Source organism: Chiloscyllium punctatum, chromosome 12 (genome assembly GCF_047496795.1).
Source record: "Chiloscyllium punctatum isolate Juve2018m chromosome 12, sChiPun1.3, whole genome shotgun sequence".
NCBI lineage: Eukaryota > Metazoa > Chordata > Chondrichthyes > Orectolobiformes > Hemiscylliidae > Chiloscyllium > Chiloscyllium punctatum.
The window spans coordinates 31499613-31524446 of NC_092750.1; the positions used below are offsets into that span (position 1 = coordinate 31499613).

General features: G+C 41.5%; 1 protein-coding gene across 1 annotated transcript in view; it reads left to right on the top strand.

Moving 5' to 3' along the window:
* The first annotated feature begins 1132 nt into the window (after window positions 1-1132).
* ninj1 (ninjurin 1) overlaps window positions 1133-24834 on the top strand; it is a 56830-nt gene continuing 33128 nt past the window's right edge. The window contains exon 1 of the mRNA XM_072582269.1: window positions 1133-1348. Within this exon, the coding sequence (XP_072438370.1) occupies window positions 1280-1348 (69 nt within the window). The 5' untranslated portion in view covers window positions 1133-1279. The remainder of the gene's footprint in view (window positions 1349-24834) is intronic.

Below are 24834 nucleotides of genomic sequence, written 5' to 3' on the forward strand. Positions count from 1 at the left end.
AATAGTTAAGGCTTAAAGTGGGGGAACTCCCTGAATGAGGACAAACAAGCTTCCAATCCCAATTCTCACATGAATTTTGCTGAGGCTAACGCCAGAAGTAAACACAAGGACATTGTTAGTTAAAAACAATGTGGCTCCGCGTATTGGTCCTAACTTGCATCTTTCGCTGATCAGGACAATGGATTAATTTGTCTGTTTAGTGCGGCCTCTTAATGGAGATGGCAAAGCGGTTTTGTTCGTTAGCTCTGCTGCTTGATACTTTTAAGTATCTATTTCTAATAATTAATCCTTTATTTAAATTACTTTTTTATTGCTTTCGATTTCTTTTTTGAAATTCGTCGGTTGCTGTTTTAGCAAACTTGCTCACCAGGCGGATGTGAGAGAGAACTTGAACTCTTACCCTGCGCTGCATGGAACGAGCGTGGTTTCAGTGGGCAGAATGGTCTCTTTCTGTGCCATAATGAACCTGACTGAGGAATGTTCTGTTATCCTAATGATGTGTCCAGGAGCTGTTCCTCTATTTATTTCTCCACATCTCCCGGTCTCTCCCGTGAAATGCTTAAGACCTTCCTATTTTCAATGTCAATGGGCAATATGGCTTGGTTTCCCACTAGCTCCCTCATGAGTGTTTTAGGGGATCCTGTGCTTCTGTGACCAGCGGTTTTAACTGCAGGCCAGCATGGCCGAGAAACCTATCGTTCCTCCGCTCTGTAATCCTGTGCATGAGCCCTTCACTAATGGAAGGCAGGAATGGCCATGCCCCTTGAGATTTCAAACTCGCTCACTTTAACGCCATAGAGTGTGATCCTCCAGTTTATTTCCCAGCTTCAATCCCTGCAAACAGGTCAAGCAGAAGAATGAATGTGAATGAGTTGTATTTTCTCGGACTGAAGAAACTAATCTTTATACAAGGAAGGTTTGCCTTTGATATAGCACTTATCGGGACAATCGGACGTCTGAGCGCCTTTTTAAAATTACATTTTTAAAAAGCCTTCATTGTTTGGAAAGTCCCATGCCTTGTTAAAATGCAGACTGAGGCTTTCTCTGAGCCCTCATGAGTTGAGCGTCAGCAGCAGACTGAATGACATGAGCCCACTAGGTGGAGTTTCCGATGGTGTTTGGCTTTCACTGCTTTCTAGCCCAGTTACAGCGGGGACGCCCTCATCCCTGTGTGAGCGCCAGAGAGGTTACAGAGCCGGCGCTCGGCCCTCAGCCTTTCCCCGCACTCGGTATAACAGTTCTTCGATTGTGGAGAGAATAAAGAAACAGGGTCAAAGCGATGGAGTCCGAAAGCATCGAGCTGAACGGCGATCCGAGGAACGGCGGCAGAGCTGGGGATGTGGGAGAGGTAGGGACGGCTTTGTCACTGAGTGGCTGCAGTTACACACACACACAGAGGCAGAGAATCCGCTTTGTGGACAGTGCGGGCGACGCTAGAGTTCAGAGCGAACCCCAAACCATCCCACTGGCCTCACCACTCACTGCTCCTGGCCAAAGGTGGACATGTTTAGCTCTGAGCATTAGGCCCGATTTTCCTACCGTTCTATTGTAACATGGAGATTATAGAAACAGCTTCAGGGAGTGTAAACATTGTACATAATAACTCAAAATGAACGCGTCCATAAAATATTTCATTTGAAATTTAAGGATGGCCCAGAGATGTTGCAATCGGTTGACATTAGGGAGTGTTTTCCCAGATAACGGGCTTAAAGACAGATATCTGAAATAAGAATTGATCGTACTCCTGGTTCCGAATAAATGGAAGAAAACAACTTTGCCAAATACATTTCTGTTTCTTGTTCATTTCATCTGAAGTTTTAGACATTAGTCGATAAATGATAAATGTAAACACTTCTTCAAAAGCAGAGTAGAGTTTTCGCCACTACTATTTATTATCCTATATTACTTTATAGCTGGGATGAGAGGCATCTCAATAATAACGTGTACCGTAGTTCAATGTATGTCAAATGTCAGATAATGTTAGACGTGGGGATATCTGAATTCTGATGTGGAGGAGCCGGTGTTGGACTGGGTGGATAAAGTTAAAAATCACACATCATCAGGTTATAGCCCAACAGGTTTATTTGGAAGCACTAACTTTCGGAGCACTGCTCCTCCACTAATCCAGAATCTGGTTTCCAGCATCTGGAGTCATTGTTTTTACCTTTTGCTCCTTCATCAGTTGGTTGTGGAGCAGGACCATAAAGACAGAGTTTATATCTAAATAAATTGTCTTATGTGCCTGCTCCACAGCCACCTGATGAAGGAGCAGCGCTCCCGAAATAAACATGTTGGATTATAAGCAGGCGTTGTGTGATTTATAAATTCTGAGAAATTCGAACGGTTCGCAGAACTTTTATTTGGGCAGCCCATATTCTGCGGTCGGAGGCATTCGGATTTCATTTGTGGACGACAGGTGTCACGATCTCCGTGTAACCTGGCTAGTTTGTGGACTTTCATTTTCAGGCATACACAGTATGTAGGTGGCATTGGCAAATTGGCATTTATTATCCATCCTCTAGTTATAACAGTGGTTTGTGAGGTCAGACTGGGTAAAGACAGCAGTTTTCCATTCCTGAAGTGAGACCATTTTCTGTTTTAAAAACATAAACATAAATAAAAATCACTGAAATTCTAAGCAAGTCAGGCAGCATCTATAGAGATAATAGAGCTATTGTTGGAGGTTGAGATGACCTTCCAAGATTTTTTGTTTTTGTTTCCTATTTCCACCATTTGCAGTATTTTGCTTTTGTATCTGTCTGATTCATTTATTGGCTATGTGTGACACTGAGGAGAAAGTGAGGACTGCAGATGCTGGAGATCAGAGCCGAAAATGTGTTGCTGGAAAAGCGTAGCAGGTCAGGCAGCATCCAAGGAGCAGGAGCATGAAGAAGGGCTCATGCCCAAAACGTCGATTCTCCTGCTCCTTGGATGCTGCCTGACCTGCTGCGTTTTTCCAGCAACACATTTTCGGCTATGTGTGACACTGGTTATTTGTCAAACCCTAATTGCCACTTTCTTAAAAAAGGGCAAGCCATTTCAGTGTGCAGTTAATCTCTATTGTATTAGTAAGAGTCACATTATCCAAACAGTCAGGAAGGCCAATTCCCTTATTCCCTTTAGTGATTGGTTAGCTCAGTTGTTTGGATAGCTGGTTTACAAAGCAGAGTGATGCCAACTATGTGGCTGTTTTCCTGCACCAGCTAAGGCTACCATGAAGGACTCTCCTTATCAATCTATCCCTTCGCCTCAGGCATGGTGACCCGCAGGTCAAACTACCACCAGTGTACTCTTTCGAATGAAAGAGCAATCCTATGGTATAGTCCAACACTAAGGCAATTTTACTTTAGACTATAACTAAATGATTCGCTACTGTTTTAGATCACTTTATCTTGCATCCTAACACATGATATTATATTTTTTGAGTGATTTATAAATGTAAATGATTTGAATCTTTGCATGCATGTCGATGGACATTATGAATCCTTCAAAACATCTTTCAGCAGTTCTTTCTTTGACAAGCACTTGTGCCTAGCCCCAATTTGACTCTGAGAGTCAGTAATCAGGGAGTCCTCCATTCTCTGCCTCACTACAGAATTTCCACCATCTGTCAAAACCAAAAGTTTGAATGCAAGATTTGTGACACAATCTCAAAGTTTGAATGCAAAGTATAGACTCCAGAATTTCTAGATTGAATTTCTTTTTTTTTATAAACATCTCAAAATCTATGATATATTCCTACACTGACTGTTTGTACACCTTCATAAACTTACCAAATATTGAAATTGCCTTGTAGGTTTCCAATGAGTCATTTTTTTTGTAAATTCTGTCCATAACTTGAGTTGGAGTCAGTAATCCCACCTGGCAGGTGGGACTAGATTGAGTTGGGATATCTGTTCGGCATGGACGGGTTGGACTGAAGGGTCTGTTTCCATGCTGTACATGTCTATGACTCTATACCTCAATTAGTTACATCCAATTCCAAACATACTTTATTCCTAATCTTATTCTGTAGTGATTGTAACGAGGTCGACCTCATGGAATATAAATTCCCTGATTGACCCACAAGGCCTGGCTGAGAGATAAAAACGGGAGTGTCAGAGATCTTGTTCAATCCAAGAACTGGCACTGAGGAAGCTGGATCAGTGTCAAAGTCTGTCCACATGCAAATAAAGGGTGACTTGGTGATGGGGTACCAGCCTTTATGAAGTTATTTCACACTCCTTCCTGGTAAAGAAAATCCAAAACCATACTTTGCTTCTTGTTGGCTAGAGAAATGACCCAATTTCACATTTCCAACATGTTCTTCCACTATTTAATGTTTCCAATTCCAAAAAGATCTGTAACTAATTGTGGTTCATGATCCTAACATGTGACTTCCCCATAAAAGCTGCCAGTAGCCTTGCCTTATAAACAGAGATTACCTGCTGCCTACCTGAAGAGATCAAGTTTAATCCTGTGCTATCATGTTTAACAGGAAGTTATCCATGTACTAAACCAGGCAAAGATGGATTTCTGTGACTTAACAACTGTTTTATCATTAACCTAGAGTTCAGCAAAACTACTATTTTCCACCGTTTCCTTGGACAGAAGCCAGTTTCATACTGTGGATATACCCAGCTCTTTTATGGTATGATAATATCAAGGTTACCATGGTGAGCTTTGAAGTCATGTATCTGGAGAATTAATCTAGTCCTGTGGTTCAGTAGTCTACCTATATCACCACTATGCTACCATCTCATCACAGAAACCTATTTCTTTTTCTTTATAAACCACCACTAAATCACCCATTTCTCCAATTAAAAGACCAGTTAACAATCAGTGCCCACAGGGGACAGTGCAACAATAACAGAAGGAAGGGTTAGAAAAGAGGGAGGACAGTTCAAAATAGTTTGGAGGGGGAAGTAATGCAATGCAATCTCAATGAGCTCTGGAGACCCTGCTGTTAAGTAGACTCCAATGAGCATCATCTACACTCAATTAACTCTGAAGCTATCGTGGTCTACCCTTAAAGGAACCTGCATTTCTAACATTGCCAAGACAAAGGACGCCACATTCAGAACGGCAATAGGATTGAACCAGCAGTTGTGATACCAATAACAAAGGCAGGTACTGAGGTTCTATAATCAGACTTTCAGGAGCTAGAGTGGAAGTTTAAAAAGCAGGCCCAATCATGATAGCGAAAGCAGAGATAGAAAGTTAAGGAGAATCAATGTGTGATTTGAGGTATGTTATTCGGAGGGACGACTTCAGATATGTGGCTTTGGAACCAGTTTTGGGATATGAGGTCCCTCTTCAAAAGGGACTGGTTGAACCTCAACTGGACTGGGACCTGATTAAACAAGGCAAACTAAAAAGTACAACAAAAGAGACAAATGCAGATTTAGAATGCAAGTTTGTAAAGAAAGTATGGTAAATAATGTTGCTACGCATGAAAGATGTTTTGTAACATGCTCAGGAGAACTTTGCTTCTCAGCCCAACTTGAAAAAAGCATTGCTGGATATGATGCTGATGATTGAGAGGGACCAAATGTTTGTGGGGCATCTCTTGAATCAGAACAATCATCACATGGTTCGATTTAGGTTAGTAATGGAGAAAAGCAAGGAACAATTTAATGTAAACCATTGACACTAAAAGAGAACTAATTTTAATGGGCTGAAAAGTGATCTAGCCTGGATAAGATGGAACCAAAGATGGCAAGAAGGACCGTAATTAAACAATGCATGATCATTGAGTAGGAAGTACAAGAGATACGTTTCAGCAAGTGAGAAGGATAATCAAAGCCATGGTTTTAAAGACAATGAGGGAGACAGAGAATATGATGGAACAAATGATGTTTAATGTATTTCAGATGACTTGTTCAAGAACTACAGATATAATCCAGACTTGGAAGAGAAAAAAATCTACTAAAATCCGCTTCATGTTATTAACAGATTAAATGGGTATGGTATGAATATCTGGTATGCCTACAACTGTGCTTTACTAAGCTGTGGATAGCATAATTGGATAAGATCCCATTGCCAAGGAAAGACATGTGACCTTCATTCCCTTGAGTCAGAGCTGGAGTTGAACACATGTTCCAAGTTAAAGACAGTATTGCTAATACAAGGTAGCATTTAATTCTCCTACAAACTGCAACTGAATAATACTGATAGTCAAGTGATGAAACGTAAACCTATTAATGTACAAATTTTGCATTGATGTAAAGGGGACATTGTTAAAAATTATATAGTAAACAAAGATCTCAATATTATTACTCAAACCTTTATAATACAAGAAGTATCTATTACATTACTTGAAGTTTTAAAAAGAGGAAAAATAGAAAACTTCAATGAATACACACGGAGAGCAAAAGGAGAAATATTTTATATTTCTGTTTAAGAAGGATGGTAAAGACAAACCAGGGAACTATAGACCGGTGAGCCTGACCTCGGTGGTGGGCAAGTTGTTGGAGGGAATCCTGAGGGACAGGATGTACATGTATTTGGAAAGGCAAGGACCGATTCGGGATAGTCAATATGGCTTTGTGCATGGGAAATTATGTCTCACAAACTTGATTGAGTTTTTTGAAGAAGTAACAAAGAAGATTTATGAGGGCAGAGCAGTAGATGTGACCTATATGGACTTCAGTAAGGCGTTTGACAAGGTTCCCCATGGGAGACTGATTAGCAAGATTAGATCTCATGGAATACAGGGAGAACTAGCCATTTGGATACAGAACTGGCTCAAAGGTAGAAGACAGAGGGTGGTGGTGGAGGGTTGTTTTTCAGACTGGAGGCCTGTGACCAGTGGAATGCCACAAGGCTTGGTGCTGGGCCCTCTACTTTTTGTCATTTACATAAATGATTTGGATGCGAGCATAAGAGTTATTAGTATAAGAGCAGTTAGTAAATTTGCAGATGACACCAAAACTGGAGGTGTAGTGGACAGTGAAGAGGGTTACCTCAGATTACAACAGGATCTGGACTAGATGGACCAAGGGCTGAGAAGTGGCAGATGGAGTTTAATTCAGATAAATGTGAGGCGCTGCATTTTGGGAAAGCAAATCTTAGCAGGACTTATACACTTAATGGTAAGGTCCTAGGGAGTGTTGCTGAACAAAGTGACCTTGGAGTGCAGGTTCATAGCTCCTTGAAAGTGGAGTCGCAGGTAGATAGGATAGTGAAGAAGGCGTTTGGTACGCTTTCCTTTATTGGTCAGAGTATTGAGTACAGGAGTTGGGAGGTCTTGTTGCGGCTGTACAGGACATTGGTTAGGCCACTGTTGGAATATTGCATGCAATTCTGGTCTCCTTCCTATCGCAAAGATGTTGTGAAATTTGAAAGAGTTCAGAAAAGATTTACAAGGATGTTGCCAGGGTTGGAGGATCTGAGCTACAGGGAGAGGCTGAATAGGCTGGGACTGTTTTCCCTGGAGCGTCGGAGGCTGAGGGGTAACCTTATAGAGGTTTACAAAATTATGAGGGGCACAGATAGGATAAATGGACAAAGTCTTTTCCCTGGGGTCGGGGAGTCCAGAACCAGAGGGCATAGGTTTAGGGTGAGAGGGGAAAGATATAAAAGAGACCTAAGGGGCAACTTTTTCACGCAGAGGGTGGTACGTGTAAGGAATGAGCTGCCAGAGGAAGTGATGGAGGCTGGTACAATTGCAACATTTAAGAGGCATTTGGATGGGTATATGAATAGGAAGGGTTTGGAGGGATATGGGCCGGGTGCTGGCAGGTAGGACTAGATTGGGTTGGGATATCTGGTCAGCATGGACAGGTTGGACAGAAGGGTCTGTTTCCATGCTGTACATCTCTATGGCGCACCGACCTTTACACCGCTGAGGCTAAACACCAGCTCGCAGACACCTCCTCCTACTGCCCCCTTGACCATGACCCCACCTCCCACCACCAAACCATCATCTCCCAGACCATCCAGAACCTCATCACCTCAGGGGATCTCCCATCCACCGCCTCCAATCTCATAGTCCCACAACCCTGCACCACCCGTTTCTACCTCCTGCCCAAAATCCACAAACCTGACTGCCCCGGCCGACCCATTGTCTCAGCCTGCTCCTGCCCCACTGAACTCATCTCTGTATACCTCGACACGGTCCTGTCCCCCTTAGTCCAAGAACTCCCCACCTACGTTCGGGACACCACCCACGCCCTCCACCTCCTCCATGATTTTCGCTTCCCCGGTCCCCAATGCCTTATCTTCACCATGGACATCCAGTCCCTGTACACCTCCGTCCCCAATCATGAAGGACTCAAAGCCCTCCGCTTCTTCCTTTCCTGCCGTACCAACCAGTACCCTTCCACTGACACCCTCCTTCGACTGACTGAACTGGTCCTCACCCTGAACAACTTCTCTTTCCAATCCTCTTCCTCCAAACCAAAGGCGTAGCCATGGGCACCCACATGGGCCCCAGCTATGCCTGCCTCTTCGTAGGATATGTGGAACAGTCCATCTTCCGCAACTACACTGGCCCCACCACCCACCTTTTCCTCCGCTACATCGATGACTGTATCGGCGCTGCCTTGTGCTCCCACAAGGAGGTTGAACAGTTCATCCACTTTACCAACATTTTCCACCCCGACCTCAAATTCACCTGGACCGTCTCAGACTCCTCCCTCCCCTTCCTAGACCTTTCCATTTACATCTTGGGTGACCGAATCGACACGGACATTTACTATAAACCGACCGACTCCCACAGCTACCTAGACTACACCTCCTCCCACCCTGCCCCCTGTAAAAACGCCATCCCATATTCCCAATTCCTTCGTCTCTGCCGCATCTACTCCCAGGAGGACCAGTTCCAAAACCGTACAACACAGATGGCCTCCTTCTTCAAGGACCGCAATTTCCCCCCCAGACATAGTCGACGATGCCCTCCATCGCATGTCTTCCACTTCCCGCTCCTCCGCCCTTGAGCCCCGCCCCTCCAACTGCCACCAGGACAGAACCCCACTGGTCCTCACCTACCACCCCACCAACCTCCATGTCCAGCGTATCATCTGCCGTCATTTCCGCCACCTCCAAACGGACCCCACCACCAGGGACATATTTCCCTCCCCTCCCCTATCAGCGTTCCGAAAAGACCACTCCCTCCGTGACTCCCTCGTCAGGTCCACACTCCCCACCAACCCAACCTCCACTCCCGGCACCTTCCCCTGCAACCGCAAGAAATGCAAAACTTGCGCCCACACCTCCCCCCTTACCTCCCTCCAAGGCCCCAAGGGACACTTCCATATCCACCACAAATTCACCTGCACCTCCACACACATCATCTATTGCATCCGCTGCACCCGATGTGGCCTCCTCTATATTGGGGAGACAGGCCGCCTACTTGCGGAACGTTTCAGAGAACACCTCTGGGACACTCGGACCAACCAACCCAACCACCCCGTGGCTCAACACTTCAACTCCCCCTCCCACTCCACCAAGGACATGCAGGTCCTTGGACTCCTCCATCGCCAGACCGTGGCAACACAACGGTTGGAGGAAGAGCGCCTCATCTTCCGCCTGGGAACCCTTCAACCACAAGGGATGAAGTCAGATTTCTCCAGTTTCCTCATTTCCCCTACCCCCACCTTGTCTCAGTCAAATCCCTCGAACTCAGCACCGCCTTCTTAACCTGCAATCTTCTTCCTGACCTCTCCGCCCCCACCCCACTCTGGCCTATCACCCTCACCTTGACCTCCCTCCACCTATCGCATTCCCAGCACCCCTCCCCCAAGTCCCTCCTCCTTACCTTTTATCTTAGCCTGCTGGACACACTTTCCTCATTCCTGAAGAAGAGCTGATGCCCGAAACGTCGATTCTCCTGCTCCTTGGATGCTGCCTGACCTGCTGCGCTTTTCCAGCAACACATTTTCAGCTCTGTACATCTCTATGACCCTATGACTCTATAATAACTCAAAAAGGTACCAAAAGTTTGGATGACATGTAGGTTGAGGGATTGTAATGATGGGAATGAAGCATTGTACATTTTAGACATCTTCAGAGACTAACCATTCCTGTGCTCATGTTAATTTTTCATGTCATTTGTCCTGTGGCATGTGTCCAGGAGGACTTGTGCTATCATTGCACAAAGTTACATCAAACCCAGAGAGTTAATAGTTAGCATAATCTTTCATCTCACCAATTTAGGTGGAATGTGATCCAATGCAGCAAGGTGAAACATGAGTATTCAGCCAACCATAATCATTGATGTCAATTAAAATAACAAGAAATGTGCATGGCATTGTGAATACTATGGATAAAACTTTTTGGTTGAATGTAACATGTTTGCAGATGACACAAAACAAAGCAGAATTATGAGTTGCGTCGTGTAGAGGATACAATGGTTTCTCAAAGGGTTTTAAAGAAGTTAAGTTGGTGTGCAAAAATTTGGCAAATGGACATATAATATGAATAAATATGAGATTATCCATGTTGGTAGGAAAAGTAGAAATACAGAAATACTGACAAGCTGGGAAGTGTTGAATTTTGAAGATTTAAAGTGATGTTCAAATGAAGCAAAGGTGATGTGCGAAAAAAAGATCTTCAATTGCTGAAGTAATGCTGACTAGAAATGCAGTGGAGACTGAGATATTCAAGAGGGCATTGGATGATTATATGAATAGAAAGGGTGTGCAGGGATATGGGCAAGTGTATTCAAAATGGGTTGAATGGCCTCATTCTGGGCTATAATAATTCTGTAATTCTGTGATCACCGTGATCGCATTGAATTGTGGAATTGTCTTGGAAGGGCTGAATGGCCTACTTCCTGTTCCATTTTCTTACATTCTTAAGGGTGGTGACCAGCCCTCTAAGAGTTGTCAGTCCAATCAGAGCAAGCCAGCAACCTCAGCAGCATCAGTGCTTAATGTGACCACCACTGAGGCTGCACCTAAAGGGAGAGAACACATTGACACAAATGAAACCATGGAGGTAAGATAGCATTGCTGCCTCTGAGACATTGTTGAGAGAGGAACAGGATTGGCAGTGCAATATTCCAGGATACAGGGTCTTCACCTGAGACTCGGAAGGAGGTAAAAGAGGAGTTGGTGTAACAGTTTTGATCAGGGAATTTATCACAGCATAAGAAAGGATGATGTCCTCGAAAGCTGCTCAAATAAAACCATGTAGATAGAACGTAAAAATCAAAAAGGTGCAGTCACATTGCTGGGAATGTACTCTAGGCCCCTGAGAGAAATAGGAAAATAGGCACATAGGCAAATTTTAGGAAAGTGGAAAATTAATAGGGTAGTGATAGTATGGCATTTCAATTTCCCCAGCATTAACTAAAAAGTTAAAAATCTCGCAACACCAGGTTATAGTCCAATAGGTTTATTTGACAGCACTAGCCTTCGGAGCGCTGCTCCTTCATCAGCTGGTTGTGGAGTATAAGATCGTACGACACAGAATTTATAGCAAAAGTTTACAGTGTGATGCAACTGAAATGATATATTGAAAAAGACCTGGATTGTTTGTTAAGTCTCTCATCTTTTGGAATGAACATGTTGGTTTCAGGTCTTTCATATGTAAATCGCAGAACTTTTTAAAAATTACATTCTCAAGTGATCTTTAACAATTGGTGTCATGTCGGCCTAGATAATGCATTTAAGGTATGAGTTGCTCAGTGTGAGACTGTCTGTGTCACAATGTTTAGACTGCTTCTAATCCAAAAAGTGGATTTACAGAATCTTACATGGATTCGTGCAGTTTTTGAGCAAAATAAAATGTAATTCTGCAAGTACAAATTCACCCCCCAAACTTATGTGTGTGCGTGTGCATGTGGGTATGTGTGTGTAGGAGGGGTGGTGGTTATAAGTGTCTGTGAGAGACTGTGTGTATGTGTGAGTGGAAAGGGAGGTGTATTTGAGAGGATGGTGTGTGAGTATGGGAGCATATCTGTGAGCATATGAGGGACAGCTTGTGTGTGAGATAGAATCTGTGTGTGTGTAGTGGAGTGGAGTCACCTGTAGTGTGACATGAACCCAAGGTCCCAGTTGAGGCCACCTCCATGGGAACCAAAGTTGGCTATCAGCTTTAGTTCAGTCACTTTGTGTTGTTGCCTGTCCTGAAGTCTGCCTTGGAGGATGGTCACCCGAAGTCTGAGGCCAAGTGTCCGAGACCGCTGAAGTGTTCCCTGACTGGAAGGGAACACTCCTGTCTGTTGATTGTTGTGTGGTATCCATTCATCCATTGCCATAGCCTCTGCTTGGTTTCACCGAGGTACCATGCATCAGGGCATCCTTGCCTGCAGTGTATGAGATCGACAACGTTGGCTGAGTCGCATGAGTACCTGCCACATACAAGATGGGAGCATTAACTACCGTAGTCATAATGTGAAAGGTTTGGAAGGAGCAGAATTCTTAAAATGCATCCAGGATAGCTTTTTAAGAGGACAACAACATTATTTTATCAACTGTAATAATCCTACCAGTTCAAAAGATTATTTGATAATGTGAACAGTTTCACATGTCTGCATGAAATAATTTTCAACATCTTCCTATTCACTGGCAAGTGTTGATATTTAGCAAAATATGCCCCGAGACAAAATATATCTTTGCACTACAGATCACCACAATATTTGCTGCTAAAATTGTTGTACGGTGACTTATCAGGACCCAATTATAAAACCTTCTTCCCTGTCCACTACACTTCATACATAAATTTACTAACCATGCCTTCTAAATTCTCATCCAAATCATTCATATAAATAACAAACAATAGTGGACCCAGCGTGGATTACTGTGGAACACTGCTGGTCATAGGCCTCCAGTCCCAAAAATCAAACTTCCACCACCGTCCTCTGTCTGCTACTGTTAAGTCAATTTTGTATCCAATTGGCAAGCTCATCCTGTGATCTAACTTTACTAACCACACTACTATGTGGAACCTTGTCAAAAGCTTCACTAAAATCCATGCAGACCATATCTACCACTCTGCCTTCATCTATCGTTTTGGTCACATCCTCAAAAACTCAGTCAAATTTGTGAGTCATGATTTCCAAGCACAGAAACATGCTGATAGAATCTGTGTGTGTGTAGTGTCAGTCAGTCCTTTCCTCTCCAAATGCATGTAAATCCCATCTCTCAGAATCCCCTGCAACAACATACCCACTACTCATGTCAGATTCACCAGTCTATCATTCCCATGCTTCTCCTTTCAGCCTTTCTTAAATTAAAGCACAATATTAACCACCTTCCAGTCCTCCGGCACCTTACCTGTGGCTGTATTTGATACAAATATCTCTGCTAGGGCCCCCACAATTTCCACTCTAGCTTCCCACAATGTCATGGGATACACTTGATCAGGTCCCAGCAATTTATCTAACTATCTTTTTAAAGACCTCAAGCATCTCCACTTCTGTAATGTGGACTGTTTTCAAGACATCAATATTTATTTCTCCAAGTTCCCTCGCCTTCATGTCTTTTTCCACAGTAAATACTGAAGCAAAATATTCATTTAGTATCTCTCCCATATCCTGTGGTTTCACACATAGATGACTTTGTTGACCTTTAAGGGGCCCTGTTCTCTCCCTAGTTGCATTTTTGTTCTTAATGTATTTGTAAAATCTCTTTGGATTACCCTTTAGCTTCTCTGCAAAAGCTATCTCATATCCCCTTTTCGCCCTCCTGATTTCTCTTTTAATGCCCTTACATCCCTTTTACTCTTCAAGAGATTCACTTGATCCCAGGTGTCTATACTTAACATATGCCTCCTTTTTATCTTAACCAGAGGCTCAATATCCTTAATGTCACTGTTGAGATGAGGGTAGTGTGATGTGTCAATACCTCCTGTACCTTCCAATTCTGCATGGTTACCTCTGGAGTTTATTTGAGCTTGGCCCCCTCCAATGTCCTTAGTAACATGTGCAGATACAAAGTCAAGTTCCATATCCATGCCAGTGCAGTCTAGTTTTGCCTCTACACAATAATTCTCAATGTTTCCACCGCCTCTGTGTTGCTTGCCCAATGCTCAAACTCGGGTGAGTCAGAATTTTCTCCAGTTTAGGAAGACCAAAGGCATTTCCTTCACTCGCCACCACAAACTCCATTCCCTAGCCACAAATTCTGTCGTTCTCATTGACCACAGTCTCAAGTTAAACTAAATTGCTCACAGTTTTGCTGTCTTATATGACCCAGAGCTGAGCATATTTTGTCCATGACAAAGACTGTCTTCCTCTACCTATGATACCACAGTCTGTACCTCTGCCTTACCTAAAGTGTTGTTTAAACTCTTATGTTATCTTTTGTTACCTCCAGCTTAAACTACTCCAATGTTAAATAGTGATTTCCTAGTGCAGAACTTGAGTAATGCTGTAAAGAGGTACTGTTGTCAAAGTTGTTTTATACTGTAAATGTTGTTTTCCCTTTGCATTGGTATTCTTGTAAATCGTCTTTATAAATGCAAGACAAAAAACCTTTATATTTTCAGCTGTATTCCAAAGTTGTCCTGGCCAGCCTCTGATTTTTCATCCTTGGAAGGTTTCAAGCAGGTGCTGTTTTTCCTACTTTGCTCGATGTTTTGATTACCTATTACCTCTGTACTTTGGCTCTGGTTCTGGCATTGTCACAAATTTAGCATTCTTATCCCTGTTATTAAGTTCCTCCAGAGCTAGATCTATTCCCATCTCTATAAACTCTTCACACCGTATAGCTCACCAAGACCTCTGTGTTTCTCTCATTCTGGCCTCTGATTTGTTTTCAACTCATCTGTGACAACCAGGGCCTTAACCTCAAATCCCTTTCTAAAGCTTTTTGCCTCTCACCTTTTCTCCCTGTAAGATATTCCAAAACATACCTGTTTACTAAAATTTAAGTCACCCACCCAATAATCTCCTTATAGAAAAGAAATCCAGCAGCAGGAATAGGCTATTTGGCCCTTTCTCTGTTCCATCATTCAGTAGGATCATGGCTGATCCTCATTGTCTTCAAAATCTAGAAATGTGTCTGTCTTTCTTGAATACATTTAGTGGCTTGGCCTCCATAGCTTTAGAACTCCACAGGTTCACTACCTTTTGAGTGAAGAAATATTTCCTTACCTCAGTCCTAAATGGTCAACCCCATATCCTGAGTTTGTATCCCTGGTTCTAGACCTGCATACCAGGAGAAGCATACTCCTTGTATTCTGTATGTCCATCCCTATTAGAAGCTTATACCTTGTAAATCAAATCCTCTCTCATTCTTCTAAAGACTGGTGAATACAGGCCCAGCTGAATCAACCTTTCCTCATAGGACAGTCCTGCCGTCCCAGTTTCTGTTTCATGAACCTCTGCTATACTCTCTTTATGGCAAGTATATCCTTTTTAGGTAGGGAGTACTGTACACAATCCTCCAGATATGGTCTCACCAAGGTCCTGTATAACTCCAGTAAGACATCCTTACTGCTGATGTCAAATTCCTTTGCAATAAGAGCAATAAACTACTTGTCTTCCTAATTGCTTGCTGCACCTGCCTGTCTACTTTCATTGACTGGTGTACAAGGACATCCACATCCTTTAGTATATCCACACTTCACAATATATGACCACTTAAATAATATTTTCATCACACACAAATGTATAACTTCACATTGAACAATATTGTATTGTGTCTGCAAGCATTTGTCCACTCACTCAGCTTGTGTAAATCACCTTGAAGCCTCCTTTCCTCCTCCTTACAACTCTCAATCCTGCCCAGTTATGTGTCATCAGCAAATTTTGAAATGTTGCATTTGATTCCCTCATCCAGGTTATATGTGAATTTTGAATATCTGGGGCCCAAGCACTGATCCTTAAGGTACCCACGAGTCAAAACCTGACATATGGAAAAAGACCTTTATTCCCACTCCCGTGTGTTAATCAATTATTAATCCTTTCCAATGTATTACCCCCATCCCATGTCCTTTAACTTTTCCACTAATCTTTTATGAAGGACCTATGAACATCCAAATACATCACACATCTACTGGTTCTCTATTATCTGTTCACATTGTTACATGCATAATTTGTCTTTTATAAACACATGCTTTGTCCAAACCCATTAATGCTTGTTGTGTATTCACATCTTTTAAAGTAGACGACTCCAGCATTTTCCCCACTACTGGTGTGAGGCTAATTGGCATGTAAATCTCTACCTTTTCTCTTCCTTTTTAAATAATGGTGTTACATTTGCTACCCTCCAATGTACTCCCACAGATCCAATACATTGAATATCTTCAGGTCCATATCCTTTAGTTACTCTAGGATGTAGATTATTAGTCCCTGGTGATTTGTCAGCCTTTCACCTATTAAGTTCCCAAGCACCATTTTGTTTACTAATACTGATTTCCTTCAGTTCCACCCCCTCTCTAAACCCTGGGTTCCCTTTCTTTTACTTCATTCACAGGATGTGGGCATCACTGGCTGGACCAGCATTTATTGCCCATCCCTAATTTCCCAGTTAGGACCTATAGTGCTGTGGGTCTGGAGTCACATGTAGACCAGACCAAGTAAGGATGGTATTTCCCTTTCCTAAAAGACATTAGTGAACACAATGGGGTTTTCCAAAAATTATCAATGAATTGATGGTCATTATTAGATTCATAGTTCCAGATTTTTTTTTAATCGGAGTCAAATTCCACCATCTACCATGGCAAGATTTGAACCCAGGTCTCGAGAAAGTTAAGTATGTCTCTGGATTAACAGTGTAGTGATAATACCACAAGGCTGTCACCTTCCAGTATGTGATTCTTTGTCAAATGCTATCAGATTATGGTCAATGAAACACTCCAAGATATTTTGCAATGTTAAAGACACTGAATTATTGCAAACTGTTGATTTTGAAGTTCTCCTTTCTCATCCTCATTTTGAAACCCCTCCATGACCTCTCTCTCAATGATTCACTTCCTCCTCACTCATATCCTCCTCAAGCCCTACACTGTCCAAAACTCCATTTTGTTCCATCACTGGCCATTGTTTGTGGCCATTTCTTCAGCTGTCTCATTCAAATGCTCCTTAATTCCCATTCCAAACACTTTGCTCTCCCTCCTTTAAGACATCACTTAAAAGCTTCCTCTTCAACCAAGTACAAAGACAAACTGTTATGGATGCTGAAAATCTAAAATAAAAACAGATAATGCTAGAATTATGGAGCAGGCCAAGCAGCATCTGCAGAGAGAAAAACAAAAAGTTAGCTTTTCAGGTCACATCTGTAAAGGGGTTAATGTTAAGTGTAAATAGAATAGTCAGCATCATCAATGATCTAAGACCACATGATAACCAGAACGTTTGGGAGGTGATTTTATTTGGATGTCTCATGTAAAGCCTTTTTCCTGCTCAAGGTTCATAATGTTCAATAAGAAGTAACATATATCTACAGTCTAAGTTTCTGCTGTCTTAATAAAACCCAATCCTAGATATAACCAAGCAACTAAAACAGATGGTAATAACTGACCAGCACTTGAGAAGTCCACAACCTGAAATATTAACTCTATTCTCTTCTTATACAAATTGCCTGGCCTGATCACCAGCATTTTTTCTCTTTAGCCAAATACATGGTCATCTGATTTATGGTCTCCTTCTTTGCCTCAGTGTTAATTTTGTTTGTTTATACTATGTGAAGTGCCTTGGACGTTTGCCAATGTTAATGATTAATGCCGGTTGTTGACGGAATGCAAATACACTCAGTAATTCAGTGAACTAATTCACAATGCCTGAATTTAATTTGTTGCTAATCATCTCAGTAGAGACATATATAATTGCTAACATTTTAGGTTAACATGACTTAATTATGGCTTGAATTCAAACTCCAGATAAAATTTCAGTTGTACAGGAATTATGAATGTAGATCATACTTTGGTCTTGCATGGCAAAATGTTATTTCATGACTTGCCCAATATAAATTAAACAAAACTCCAGAAATTGGCTATCAATTACATTAACCATCATTTATAATTACGTTGAACTTCAATCTTTTCTCATTTGCTTTGCCACTTGCGCCCGTACAGCCTAATCCTAATTTACAACAATTTGTTATTCCCAGGTTTAAACTCTGTTATAATTTTCTTTGAGCCTTCCCAAACATATCAATGTTCTCTTTGAAGGGAGGGTGCCAAATATTGCACCGTATTCACCACAGGAGATTCACTAATGATTTACACAAGGTTTAATTGCAGAACAAAACATGTAGTCTCACACTCTGATGATATATCCTGGTATTTTCTTAGCTACATTGATCACTTCACATTGTTTAGATACTCTCACTGAACACTTAGCAATTCTAAGAAATCCATATGATCCAATATAAAAACAAATGGATGTGAAAAAAAGGAATAAAAAGAACAGGGATCACCAGGCAAATTTTTCTTTAAAAATTACCATCTTCCTTCATCCCTCTTTTATTGACATTAGAAACATTTAAGCTTGAGGATGTCTGTACAGAGCACAAAAGAGAAATTTTGAAAACTTCTCATTTTGTAATGTAACAAATTATATTATTTAATTTTTAAAAATGAAAAAAGTGAAAAGTGTTAAGAGAAAATGAAATTAAAATAACACACCAGCAAAGTGACTTTGTTTTCTGCAATACCTGAAATTGTTTAGAATGGATGTAGTTATAGAATCATAGAATTCCTACAGTACAGATGGGGTACAATTAAGGTTACAACAACCTTTTTAAGGGCCTCCTATCTAGACCCTGACTGCATCCCCATGATCTTGCACTTACAATAGCTAATCCACCTAGCACTGAACAATTTGGACAACTTCAGCATGGCCAATCCACCTAAATTGCTCATCTTTGGACTGTGGAAGAAAATCAGAGCAGCTAAAGGAAACCGATGCAGATAAAGGGAGTTGATGCAAACTCCATACAGTTACTGAAGGCTGGAATTGAACCTGGGTCCCTGGTGCTATGAAGCAGCATGCTAACCACTGAGCCATCATGCTGCCATATATGTAGTGGTCTTTTGCACAGAGAAGGAACAAGCTAGATGATTTTTCAGTTGGTGTACCCCAGGAATGGTATAAATGATGAAGAAAGTTAGTGAGTAGAGATGTTCTGATATAAATCTGGAGTAGGTCATCTGCTGTGTGATTCATGTCCTACAACAATGGCTCAGTGCTGCCTTTGCTAGGGACCCGGGTTCAATTCCAGCCTCAGGTGACTGTCTCTGTGGAGTTTGCATGTTGCCTCTGTGTCTGCGTGGGTTTCCGTCTGGTGCTCTGGTTTCCTCCCACAGTCCAAAGATGTGCAAGTTAGGTGGATTGGCCAGGGATGTGTAGGTTAGGTGCTTTAGCATAGAGGATAAAAGAATAGGATGGGGGCTGAGCCTGGGGATGCTGTTCAGAGGGTTGAATGGACTTATTGGGCCAAATGGCCTGTTTTTACACTATGGGGTTTCTATTTTTTTTAAAAACTGTAAGGAAAGTTTAACCACCCAGCTAATTTTACAGAATGGCATTCTCAGAGGAGAATTTACCTGCCCTAATAGACATTACAGGGGAGATCCTCATGATTGAAATGAATAGATGAAGAAATGTGGGGAGCAATGCTTCATTTTACTGCCTTGCACTCCTGATAGACAGGGCCTTTTTTGCTGTGAGCATCATTTGGAAAGTAATTTTTACAGTTTGCAGACACCAAGTCAGATAAGAGAATACTTGGTGAACTTAAATGAACTCTCTTGAAGAGGAATTGGGAAGTATCCAGTTACAGTATACCACTGCTTGGCAGTTTTGTTAAAACGTGCACATCATTCCAATTCAGTCTCAGCAGAGCATATTTACTTTGGTTATATTAGGGGGGGATAGTTGGATTTTTCCCGACACTGATAATTATTTTTTCTGAAAATTTAGAAGGTTCCATTAACATGGAAAGAATTTGGAAAGCACCACCAATGACAAAAAGGAAACTCTCCCTGTAATTTGCTTTCATGTTTGCCAAATATGTACATTTTTATGGAAAGGAAATTGCTTAATCAGTTCCTTCAATTCTTTTGAGAAAACCAAGATTTTCTGCTGTCTTTGCAAGTTTACCTCTATCAAAGAAAGAATGGTTAACTTGCACTTATATAAAACAAAAAAATCTGTAGATGCTGGAGATCTGAAACAAATACAGGTCTTGAAATAAATATTCTTTCCAGTCTATCAAGAAACATTTATTCCTTGTTGGTTATATTGACATTGGGTGGTAAATTTGCTTTCTTCCAGAAGATGAGCTGACATAGGGTTTCTATGCAAATCAGCTGGGTAACTACATCAGTTCAAGGTGCTCGATATGAGTACTATATTAGCATCTCCACGGGGATAAACGTTTAAAATAGAACATCAGTTGCAATAACAAGGCTTATAAAGAGATAAAACCAAGTATCATCAGAAATAACCATTCTGTCTGACTGACTGACACATTTTGAAGTTGAAAATTACTTCCTTGTCAGCTTTGCTTTGTAGAAAACAATGATCATGTTTCTCAGTGACTGAATTCACTGATCATGGCAGTGGTTCATTCCAACTCATTATAAAGTTTTTATACAGTTAGACAGACTTCTGTTCTCTTATTTCTGCATTAATGGAATTTGTATAGTGATAAAACAGGAACATCCAAAAAGATCTCTTACAATTTCTATAGAGGTTTCTTATGTTTAAAGATATATTCCAATAAATATTTGAAAAGGATGACAAGAAGATTTAGAATTCTGAAACTTGTACTTGACAAATTACTACATGTGCTTTAACCAGATGCTATTTTCTTTTTTTTTGGCAATGTAAATGACAAAAAAGAATGTTTCCCTTGTATACTTAACACATGTTGGACTCCCCATGGAATTGGCAAACACTCCACAGTTTCTTCCAACAATAAGTTCCTGAATCCCCTACTTTCTCTGTGTAGTAACTTTTGGTGGGTATTTGCAGAGCTCTCCTCAGTTTCAGTGAGCTCCTTACAGATGTGCCAGATTAATCTCAGAATTCTTAGATGGCTACAGAATGCATCACTTTGAATAGAGTCTGTCTTCCCCCTGAATCCAGCTAGGAAAATTGTAAGTAAAACATGTTCTCCTGATGAAGGGCTTTTGCCCGAAACATCGATTTCGCTGCTCGTTGGATGCTGCCTGAACTGCTGTGCTCTTCCAGCACCACTAATCCAATATTTGGTTTTCAGCATCTGCAGTCATTGTTTTTACCACACAGAATTGTTGTCCACTTGAGAGATTCATTGACTTGTAAGAAAGGTTGTCACATAATCTCAAAATAGTTTTCTCTGGAATCTTCCCCCATAGTAATGTGAAGGACATTAACCTTGCTTCCACATAGACATACTGACTATCTATTCTTGACTCCAACTCTATCATCTTTGAAGTAGGTAGACAAAATAAAGCACAACTGTCTACAATCCAATACCTTCAGCATATCTCTGACACTTTGAAAGATGAAGTTGTGAACTGAGCTGTCATTGCTTCCTAATATAATTACTTTACACTTTCTTTCTAGTAAAACAATCTGAGTATTTCATTGTTCTGCACCAATCAAACCAACCAGAATTACTGTCAAGCAGATTTCAAATTACATGAACTCCTTAATTTATCCTAAAATTAAAGATCTAGTTCCAGAACATCATATCTTATACATTTTAGAATGGTCACACTGCAATTTGTAGGAGGGAAATACTTCACCTTGTTTAGAGTGTAGTTCTTAGAGGGGGGGTAAGTGTTCTGCCCACACTGGAGATGTTGCGTCCCTCACTGTTGAGCATATTTCTAGCCAGGCATCAATTCCATGTGCTAAGAAGACTGAATGAAAAGATTTGCTATGCCAGTCCTTAGCTAGGCTGGCATATAGGCCATATACATTTTTCCTTTGTCCCTAATGGGATCTGCATTTCACAGACTTTATGGCCCTGAGGTCTCAACCACCAATTCCTAAGCACCAATAACTGAATGGACACCCCTTATGCTTAGCTTTTGAAAATTGCAACTTGCAGAAAATGTTGCAAGAGGTTATATTTCCTGCATTTGACTGTTGTTAACATATGTTTGCCCACTTTGGGTGAGTATATTGTGACTTGATGGGGTTATTTCCAGAAAATAGTGATGAGATTGTCTGGAAGTATGTTATTTAAATGGAGCAAAATTATGAATCTCTGACATACAGATTAATCTGGGTGTCCAATATGTGAATCATAAAAAGTAAGCATGCAGATGCAGCAAGTTATTTAAGAAGACAAATCAAATATTATTGCTGTTGTGGTTCTGTTCGCCGAGCTGGGAATTTGTGTTGCAGACATTTTGTCCCCTATCTAGGTGACATCCCCGGAGAATTCACCACAAAGGTACACAGGAAAGCCACACACACAGATCAAGTCCTGAACTACGAAAGCAACACCCCAACACACACAAAAGAAGTTGCATCAAGACACTGTTCAAAAGGGCCACAACACACTGCAGCACACCTGAACTGCAAAAAAGGAAGAACACCTCTACAAGGTATTCGCCAAAAACGGATACCCCTGCAATTTCATCAACAGATGCCTAAGGGAAAGACAATGGAATGAGGACATGCCACAACCCAAAGGACTAGCCACGTTACCATACATCAAGAACATTTCTGAACTGACAGCCAGACTACTACGATCACTCGGACTCATAACAGCACACAAACCAACAGACACTCTCAGCAACAACTCACCAGGACAAAGGACCTGATACCCACCATGAGCAAAACCAACGTAGTGTACAATGTCCCGTGCAAGGACTGCGCAAAACACTACATAGGACAAACAGGAAGACAGCTAACGATCCGTATGTATGAACACCAACTAGCCACAAAATGACACGACCAGCTATCTTTAGTAGCCACACACGCAGATGACAAGCAACATGAGTTTGACTGGGACAACACTACTATTATAGGACAAGTCAAACAGAGCACAGCCAGGGAATTCCTAGAGGCGTGGCACTCATCCACAGATTCAATTAACAAACACATCGACCTGGACCCAATATACCAGCCACTGCAGTGGACAGCTGGAACTGACAACCGGAAGCGGCAGAGACAAACCACTATAAATGCCAGAGGAAACAACACAGAAGCACTTCACAGGAGGCTCCCAAGCACTGAGGATGTCACCTAGACAGGGGACGAAATGTCTGCAACACAAATTCCCAGCTCGGCGAACAGAACCACAACAACGAGCACTCGAGCTATAAAACTTCTCATAAACTTTGAAATGTTATTGCTTATTGCAAGGGCAATGAACTGTAAAAGTAGGGATGTTTGCAACAGCTGTGACTTCCACGTTTAGACTAGAATTGCAGGTGGCTTCTTCCTGGAGTTATTATACACCTGAGCTTAAATCTACTCAGCTTTAAGTAACCTCTTCTGGGTTTTATACTAACACTGCTGTCTAGAGATCAGTACTAACTGTCCACTCTAAAGTAACCGGGTTCACTATATATCCTTCCCTTCTCAGGAGCACAGGTTTATGTAGCCATCCTATTCCAAAAACTCCACAGGACTGCACAAAACTCAGTAAATCTAAAACCAAAAGTCTTCCACTCTAAACTATGAGGTTTTCCCTTAAGCTCAAAAAAAAGTTACCAAAATTGCCAACAAGCCTTGCTTCATTAGTTACCTTGCTGGTTTGCAAAGCAATCTAAGATAAACAAAAAGATACACAAAAATGTATTGACTCTAAAGCTGGGTGTTAAAACTGTTTACAAGTAAATCACATTGGCTACAGAAATAATTACAAGTTAATTTCTAACTACAGACACATAGAAGACCCACAGATTACTAACTCTAAAACCAGAACTCCAAATTTACAATAAATGATGTTAAATATATATCATAGCCTCATTTAATGCCTTCACAGAAGCATACCAAAGAATTGGTTTCAGCCTCAACCTCAAGATGACTCAAGTTCTTTACCAACTCATTTAAGGTCAAATTCCAGTCCATCCCTCCATTGGCATCAGGGAAGAAATGCATCCAAACTTGGAACATTTCCCTTACATAGGAAGCTACCTGTGTACATATATCAGCTATTCAGGCTGACATTGATGTAGAGATTCAACATCACATCCAATCTACAAATTGCCTTAGGATTCTTAAGGATGAAAGTCTACAATGTCCATGACATCTGTGTTGTTTCTAAGATCCTTGTGAATAAGGCAGCCATCCTTCTAACTCTTCTGCATGGCTCTGAACCTTGGACTATGTATAGATGCCCCCTCAATACCTAGAGAAGTACCTCCACATGAGACAGATTCACCACATCAGCTGGGAGGTGTATTAACATTACCATCCTTGAAGCAGCCAATGGTACCAGCATCTCAACCTTGATCACCTGACACCACCTCCCCTGTGCCAGGCACGTGCTAGGTTATCAGAGTTCCTACTGCTAAAGCAAATCTTCACCAGCTCAAGGAAGGCACTTGAATGAGAGGAGGATAAAGGAAACATTTCAAAGCTTCCCTGAAGGCCTCCCTCAAGAAATGCAACATAGACGTCAACACAGTGGGAGACCCTAATTCAGAATAAACTGACTTGGAGGAAGCTCCCATATGAAGGGACACAAGTATGGAAAAGGAACCAAAGAAAGGAATGCCAAAGAGCTCAGGGCTAAGGAACAATTCCACCTCCCAGAAACAACTTCCAAATATGTGGTCAGAGATGTGACTCTAGGACCGAGTGCTCATCTGCCAGACAAGGATCCTCAGAACCTAGATGGAAAATCATATTTGTCAGTGAGTGATTGCTGATGTTTATCACACAGTTTACATCACAGTGGATACATTCTTGATTAAGGGGGTCACAAAGTTTATTGGAGATCAGCAGGAATGTGGAGTTCAGGTCACAATCAGATCAGCCTCTACCTTATCAAATGGTGAACTAGGTTT